The sequence below is a fragment of the Zea mays genome, chromosome 9, assembly GCF_902167145.1.
Source record: "Zea mays cultivar B73 chromosome 9, Zm-B73-REFERENCE-NAM-5.0, whole genome shotgun sequence".
NCBI classification, from domain to species: domain Eukaryota; kingdom Viridiplantae; phylum Streptophyta; class Magnoliopsida; order Poales; family Poaceae; genus Zea; species Zea mays.
Genome location: NC_050104.1, coordinates 71,498,828 through 71,507,459, shown reverse-complemented (window position 1 = coordinate 71,507,459; position 8,632 = coordinate 71,498,828). Strand labels below are relative to the sequence as shown.

At 54.9% G+C, this 8,632-nt stretch overlaps 1 protein-coding gene across 1 annotated transcript; it reads left to right on the top strand.

Annotated features, from left to right (window-relative positions):
- The first annotated feature begins 6,026 nt into the window (after nucleotides 1-6,026).
- LOC103639989 (CBL-interacting protein kinase 25-like) lies at nucleotides 6,027-8,391 on the top strand. Its single transcript, XM_020544619.1, is given in 2 exon segments — nucleotides 6,027-6,051; nucleotides 6,911-8,391. Coding segments are annotated over 2 exon segments (1,506 nt in total).
- Nucleotides 8,392-8,632: the final 241 nt, after the last annotated feature.

The following is an 8,632-nucleotide window of genomic DNA, read 5'->3' as shown; positions in this document are numbered from 1 at the left end:
CTCGGTCTCCATCGATGAGATCCTTTGAAGTTGGCTCGTCCACGTCGGGGACAGCTGAAGGAACTGTTCGCGGGGACCCATGCTTTATTTCTTGTGGGGTCATGGCCTCCAATCCGTATAGAAGGCGAAAAGGAGTGAACCCGATCGCCCTGCACTCAGTCGTGTTTAGTGCCCAGACCGCCTCGGGTAACAAATCGGCCCACTTGCCCTTTTTTCGTCGAGGAGCATCTTTTTGACAGCTGTGAAGATTTTTCCGTTGGCGCGTTCCACAACTCCGTTGGACTGCGGGTGATAGACTGAGGCGAAGGCAAGCTTGGTGCCGATGGAGAAGCAAAAATCCTTGAAGTCTTGGCTGTCAAACTGCTTGTCGTTGTCGACTGTTAGTTCAGACGGTACTCCGAAGCGGCAAACAATGTTTTGCCAGAAGAATTTTTGGGCAGTCTTTGATGTTATTGTGGAGACAGCCCTTGCCTCGATCCATTTGGTGAAGTATTCGACAGCGACGAAGGCGAACTTAAGGTTCCCCTGAGCCGTGGGCAAGGGCCCGACGATGTCTAGGCCCCAGCGCTGGAGAGGCCATGTGTGGGCGATCAGCTTTGTAAACTGCGAAGGGCTGCCTGATCGAGGGGAAAACTTCTGGCAGGCTTCGCAGGACTTTGTGACCCGATTTGCGGCGCAGATCATTGCGGGCCAATAGAAACCTTGTCGGATCACCTTAGCAGCTAGGGCCCTTGGCCCTGCGTGAGAGCCGCAGGTACCACTGTGGACTTCGCGTAGGATCTGGACACCTTCGGTTTCGGTGACGCATTTGAGCATTGGCTGACTGACCCCCTTATTGTAGAGTTGGCCCTCAATCAGTGCGAAGTCCCGGCTTCGATGCTTGAGGCGCTTGGCCTCGTTGATGTCGGTTGGGTGATAATACCCCTGTAGGAACAGAGTTATTGGTGCCCGCCAGTCTTCGGTCATGATAAGGTTGACTATGCGGTTGCCCTCGCTGTCATTGGTTATTTGGAGCCCTTCGGGGCTCCGGACGGCTGGTGTGCCGATGACATGGTAGAACACGTCGGAGGGCAGGGACTCGCCTCTGGCGGCAGCCTTGGCCAATGCGTCGGCCTCTTCATTCTTGGCCCGGTCCACATGCTGCAAAGTGAATCCCTTGAATTGTCTCTCGAGACTTCGGATGGTCGCGAGGTATTGCATGAGTGCGGGGTCCTTTGCTGCATAGTCTTTCTCGACCTGGCCGACAACTACCTTGGAGTCTGTTCTGATGATGCAGGTGGTGACCCCAAGGGCCCTCAGCTTGCGGAGACCCAGGATGACTGCTTCGTATTCTGCTATGTTATTTGTGCATCTGTCGGATTCCAGAGCGAAGCTGAGGCGAGCCGCATATCTGTGCTTGACTCCGGTTGGTGAGGTGATGACAGCCGCGGCGCCTGCCCCCGCATGGCACCATGCGCCGTCGCAGTGGATTGTCCAAACCTTCTCCGCGGATGGGTCCGGCTGTGCTATTGGCCCAGTCCAGTCGACGACGAAGTCTGCCAGGACTTGTGACTTGATGGCTGTCCTGGGCTCGAAATTGATGTGGTAGCCGGAGAGTTCGGCCGCCCACTTGGCAATCCTCACTGATGCTTCTGGGTTTCTGAACAATTCGCCGAGTCCCCTGTCTGAGGTGACCCGGACCGTGAATGCTTCAAAATAGTGGCGCAATTTGCGCGAAGACATAACGACTGCGTAGGCAATCTTCTCCAGCTCTGTCATGTTACATTTGGACGGTGTCAGCACTTCGGAGACATAATAAATTGGGCACTGCCTGACCACGCCCTCAACTGTCTGCTCCTGCACCAGTGCCGCGCTGACCGCATGCGGCGAAGCCGCAACATAAAGCAACAGGGGGAGCGAGGAGTCGGGGCTTGTAAGGACGGCCAACTCCGACAGGTACTGTTTTAAAGAGGCGAAGGCCGCTGCCTGCTCTGGTCCCCAAGCGAGGTCTTTTGCACCACGGAGTGTTTTGAGGAAGGGGAGACTTCACTCAGCAGACCTGGAGATGAATCTGTTGAGAGCGGCCAATCTGCCTGTCAGGCGTTGTACGTCTCTGGCGGACTGCGGAGGCGTCATGTTTATGATGGCCTGAATCTTGGTTGGGTTGGCCTCGATGTCGCGGTGAGATACCAGGTAGCCCAATATTTTGCCCTGGCGAACGCCGAAGACGCACTTTTCCGGGTTTAGGCGGAGTCGTGCGTCTCGCATGTTCGCGAATGTCTCGGCGAGGTCGGCGAGATGGTCCTCCTTGCTCTTGCTGGCGATGCCGATGTCGTCCACATATGTGAATATATTTCTGCCAACTTGCCCTTCGAGCACTGTTTTGGTAAGCCTGGAAAAGGTGGACCCGGCGTTCTTGAGTCCCTCCGGCATTCTGATGAAGCAATAAGTGCCAAAGGGTGTTATAAAGCTGGTGATGGCCTTGTCTTCCTCCTTCATGTATATCTGGTGGTAACCGGAGAAGCAGTCGAGGAGTGACATGACCTCGCACCCGGCCGCGCTATCGACTATTTTGTCGATCCGTGGCAACGGGAAGTTGTCCTTTGGGTAGGCTTTTGTTGAGATTGGTGAAGTCGATGCACATTCGCCACTTCCCGCTCTTTTTCTGTACCATTACAACGTTGGAGAGCCACGTCGGGTAAGCCACCGGCTCGATGAATTTGGCTTCCAAGAGGCGGTGCACCTCCGCCTTGGCGGCCTCTGTCTTCTCGTCGGACATTTTGCGAAGCCGCTGCTTTTTTGGTCTCACCGAAGGGTCAATTCCCAAGCTGTGCTCAATTATGGAACGGCTGACCCCGACCAGGTCGAGGTCAGACCAGGCGAAGACATCTTTATTCTTGGTCAGGCAGCAGAGGAGTTTCTCCTCTTCATGCGAAGTGAGGTCTTCGCTGATGGTGACTGTCTGCTTGGGCGTGGCCTGATCGAGGGGGACAGTCTTGGTCCCGTCATTGCTCTGCAGCTGTGCTTTGTCATGCTGTTTATCGGTTGGGCTGGCGGGCGCGGGGACCTCGCGCTGGGCCGTGAGGTAGTGCACGTTTCTCTGACCGGGCACGAAGTCCCGCTCTATGTTGCACGCAGTCTGTTGGTTGCCGTAGACCGTAATGACACCTAACGGACCTGGTATCTTCATACATAGGTACAGTCCGTGAATGGCTGCTTCGAACTTATTGATGGAGCCCCGGCCCATGATGGCATTGTATGGATATACCATATCCACAATATCGAAGGTTACTTGCTCACTTCGGGCATTGGGTGCTACACCGAAGGAGAGACGCAACTCTATTTTGCCGACAGGAAAGGTGCCCTTGCCGCCGAAGCCATACAACGGGTTGTCCGAAGGCTTGAGCAGGCTGTGGCTTATGCCCATGCGATCGAAGGCGTGGAGGAAGATGATGTCCGCCTGACTGCCATTGTCGACTAGGACTTTGTGCAGGTCCCAGCCTGCCACGCTGCAATTGATAACCATGGCGTCGATGTGGGGGGCGCTGCGCGGGTCGATGTCTCGTGTGTCGAAGGTTAGCGGTATGTGGGACCACTTTGTCTGCACGACTGGGCCAGTGACGGCGACGTGGTTGATGCTGCGGTAGTGGTCCCGCTTCTGCCGCTTTGTGTCGAAGTCAGTGCTGGACCCCCCAGTTATCATGTGAATGACTCCGCGATACGGCTGATTGGCGAAGTCTTCCTGCTTTGGGGCGTGGGGGATGTTTTGATGTTGCTGGTGTGGTGGTGGGGGTGGGGGAGGTACGATTTGTACTTCCTGATGGTGTTGGTAAGCGTGGTGCGGTGGATGCGGGGCGGGGGCGTGGATATATGGTGGAGGGGGTTGCTGGTAAGTGTGTGCGACAACTCTGGGGTTGTCGGTTGGCTGCGCCCGTGCCATCCTGTCTCGGGTGGCCTTCGTTTCTGGGCAGTCTTTGGTTTGGTGGGCGCAGTCTTCGCCATGGAAGAGGCAGTAGAATCGGCGCGGCGGCTGCGCACGCCCCCGACCCCTACCGCGAGTTCCATTTCCGCGGCCCTGGGGGGGATATTCCTGGCGACGAGGGGCGTCAGCAGCGGGGTGCTGGTTGGCGATGTTGTGTACTTGTTGTTGATTGCGGCCGTCTCGGCCGGAGTCTGGCTGCGGAGTCCTCGTCCACGTGCGGCTGGACTGTGGAGCATCTTTGGGCTTCCTTTGGGACTCAACCTTGCGCTGGTGGAGCTCTTCGGATTTGGCGTATTTTTCAAAGAGCTGATATAATTCCTGGAGGTTCTTGGGCGGATCTCTGATGTAGTGGCTATAGAGGACGCCGGCGCGAAGGCCACTGATAGCGTAGTGGATAGCGATCTGGTCATCGACTGAGGGCAGCTGTGACTTGAGTGTTAAAAATTTGCTGTAGTACTCCCGCAGAGTCTCCTTTTACAGCTGCTTGCAGAGCGAGAGTTCGGCCAAGGCGTCGGTATCTGGGCGGTACCCTTGGAAGTTGAGCAAGAACTTGTCCCGGAGGCTTCTCCAGGAATCAATGGACAGCGGAGGCAACCTGGTGAACCAGGTGAGAGCTGGGCCCTCGAGGGCGATGATGAAAGACTTGGCCATTGTGGCGTCGTCCCCTCTAGAAGATGCAACGACGATCTGATAACTCATTATGTATTGTGCTGGGTCGGTGCTGCCGTTGTACTTGGGATAGGTCCCTGCCCGGAAGTTAGCGGGCCAAGGCATCACTTGGAGGTGTGGCGCCAGGGGACTTCGCTCGTCGAGGTAGTTGACCCCTTGGAATGGCGCGGCGTGCGGGAAGGTGTGGTCGCGCTGGGGGAAACGCGGGTCTTCCGGTTGTGCGCGCTGCTGCAGGGGTGGCCCATGCTGCAGACCGAGGTGGCCTTCGCGCGTGTCTTCGAGTTGTGCGCGCTGCTGCAGGGGTGGCCCGTGCTGCAGGCCGAGGTGGCCTTCGCGCTGCATCAGCGCGATCTCCCGCTCGAGGTCCTGGGCCTTCTGCTCTTCGTCGCGTATCATCTGCCGCACTTTGGCTAGTGTGGACACGCGTTGGCGCTTGGCCTCCAGTATCTCTTTCTGCCTCTGGAGATTGCAGTTCTTGAGGCGCAGGGCGCACAACTGTAGCTGTTCTTCCGCTGAGACGCCGAGGACTTCACCGTCCTCGGTGAGGTCCGCACCCCCCAGTGGGGCGAAGCCTGGGGGTGGCTGCGATTGTCCTTCAGGGCCGCAGGTTCGGAGAGTGTCGTCTTCGCAGGTGCGGAGAACGTCGTCTTCAGTGGCCTCTTGGTGGGTGGATTGGGTGAGGGCGAGGGCCTTGCCCTTTCTTGCAGCAAGTAGTGCTGCCTTCGCAGCCTCGTCAGCCTTCGGGTTAGCTTTCTTGGGTGCCATCGCGGGTGGTTTTCTCGTAGCACGAACGGTGGGCGCCAAATGTTGGAACTTGCTCTCAGTTGCAAGGGGATCCAACAAGGGTGAACAGTGACGTTAACAGGGTTCTCGCGCAAGGTGGCAATAGCTCTGTTAATCTGGCCTCTCACGGGCACTGTGCGGGGGTATTTATAGGTATCTGAGCGCCCAGCGCCTTATGTTAAGGACGCATGTGCCCTCAGACACCTAGGTTATCCCCAGAATATTCCCATAAAGCAGGGTTACAGACTGTAATTACAGGAATGCCTTTACAAATTAGGCCCGTAACACGCAGCGGCCACGCAAGGCCCGTTACAATGGGCCGGATCGCACGTGGGCCTCCGAGCTGGACGAGGCCGCACGGTGGGATGACCTCGTCGCAGGCCTTCGTCTGATGTCGTATCGAGCGAAGAGTGTCCCTGCCCGTTTTGTCTCCGTCGGACCAGCGACTGCAGCGAAAGCCTCGAGCGAAGGGTGGCGTCTTTGCCTTCGCCCCAACAACTATAAAAGTAACCGCATCCACGTTTACAGGGTCTCCCAATTATTTCCGAAACCGTCCCGATATTATGGCGATGTCAATGTCAAACTAAAATCCATAATAAAATATTTACGCACAATGACTCAACGTTTTACGCCAAACGGTATATACTATTTATGCAACTATTATGCCGTTTCGGTTTTATGCCATAGCTTTCACCATCTTATGCTACATTTTTTTTACCTTCCGCGCATTACTTCCCATGCAAGATCCATAAATTACGCGCCCACGTATCATAGTAATAACGTTTGCATGTGGAAACTATTCCCTTTAATTCCGCGCCATTCCCTTATGTTTACCGCCTTGCCATTCAAACAACCGCGTAACGGCGCCGTCTGTCCTGCATGCCGCCTCTCAGCCCCACGTTAAACACAGGCGCGCCTGTCCCAGCGACCAGACCTCGGAACCGACCTGGGCTTCCTTTAATATCCGAAGCCCAGAGCTCCCGTTATACCTGCCCTATATATATATATATATATATATATATATATATAAAAGGGAAGATTTGGACCCGTTACTAGACAATAGCTAACAAATCACACGTGATTAGATGGATAACCACACACGAGATAAGAATAATCGATCGAGTTAATCTGATCATTGTGGCATAGACTGTTTAGACCGTCTGCTACTTTTAGTGTTCAACAACTGTGGCATGGACTGTTTAGACCGTCCGCCACTTTTAGTGTTCAACAACCTCGAAATATAATGTGTTAGTTACATCTTCGTACTTATCACAATAGACGCAAAACTTTCGCTGATATTTCTCAGCTGACGAAAACAGGATAACAGATCCTTTTTGGCTTCTGTTACTTGGATCCGGCCGCTCCGCTTCAGCGCCTATCCGTGAGTCCGTGCTAGCTACCCTCAAAAGATTCCCGTCCGCTCTCTAGTCTCGAGTCCACCCCTACATATAACCTCCTTCATCTTTTACGCATATTAACCTGCCCCCCGATCGATAGAACTCCTGATACACACGGGTCTAGGCCTTTCCCTCTCGCCGCCGCCTGCTGCGGGCGTTGGAGGCATCAAGATCGTGGTAATGGATAGGTACGTCCTCGGCAGATTGCTAGGCAAGGGAAACTTTGCCAAGGTATATCACGCGCGCTCCATCGTTAGCGGGGAAGAAGTGGCCATCAAGATCATGGACAAAGATCACCTGTCCAAGTTGGACGTCACGCATCATATGATCATCCGTGAGATCGATATCATGCGCCGGGTGCGCCACCCGCATGTCGTGCACATTCTGGAGGTCATGGCCACCAAGACGAGGATCTTCGTGGTCATGGAGTTCGTTGGTGGTGGCCCCCTCAACGACTGCCTCATCCACCGCCGCATCGACGAGGCCTCGGCTCGCCGCGTCTTTCAGCAGATCGTGTGCGCGCTCGACTATTGCCACTCACTCGGCGTGTACCACCGCGATATCAAGCCCGACAACATCCTGCTAGATGCCGTGGGCAACATCAAGGTCGCTGATTTTGGGCTCTCGGCCCTCACCGACACGGCGCAGCGCGAGGCGCAGCTCCACACCGTCTGCGGCACGCCCATGTTCATCGCACCTGAGGTGTTCCAGCGCTGCGGCTATGATGGCGCCAAGGCCGACGTCTGGGCTTGCGGCGTCCTCCTCTTCAGGCTCATGGCAGGCCACTTTCCCTTCAATCACAAGGACACCAACATGTACCACATGATCCACCGCTGCAACTACCGCTGCCCTAGGTGGTTCAGCGTCGGGCTCGCCCGCCTTGTTCGCCGCATGATCTGCTTTGAACCAGCGCGTCGTATCACCATACCAGAGATTAAGGAAAATATTTGGTTCAAGGACTTCAATGAGATCCAATGTAGCTGCAGCTAACCTGATCTGCGAGACTATGACTCTAATTCTGACGATGATGAGTCATCTACGCCGCCATCAGGGGATCCGCCATCCCCGACGTCGTGCTCCATGCGTTCGTCGTTGTCGGCACCATCACTGACCACGCTCGAGAATACTGGCAGCGTCACCGTCAAAGCCCAGTCACGCATGCGCCACCACAAGAGCCTCAACGCGTTCGATATCATCGCATCCTCACCAAGCCTCGACTTGTCCGGCTTGTTCGAGGAGCACTGCGAGCAGATGCAGTTCGTGTTCCCCGTGCCTGTGTCCAAGATCATCTCCAGACTAGAGGAAATCGCCGGTCACGTCAGCTTCACGGCACGCACCAAGGAGTACCAGATGCGCATCGAGGAGAAGAGGAATGGGAACCAGATTGTGCTCCTTATCTCTTTTAAGATCTTCGAATTCACACAAGAGCGCGTCATGCTGAAGATGTGCAAGAAGGGTGGCGACACCACTCAATACCGCCAATTCATGAACGATGTGCTCAAGCCCGGGCTACATGGCCTCGTCGACGGTCTGTCGGAGGAGAACGCCGAGTGCGTGGACTGCAACTCTGGACGATCCTAGTATCTTTATTTATTTTTTCATTCAGTTCTATATTAGCAAGTTTTTAGGAGCTTTGACAGTGTTAATGTGTCATGTTCTTTCTCATCTAGTACTAGGGTGTATCATGTTGTACACCTTTCAGTTTTGATCATTGCCGCATTTGGGAAATTAATAGAATCTGTTGTTTGGTGCATATGTTGTTTCCAGTGCATTTGGAAAATACTCCTTTCATTTTTCATCTAGCTAACGTATCTAAACAGCG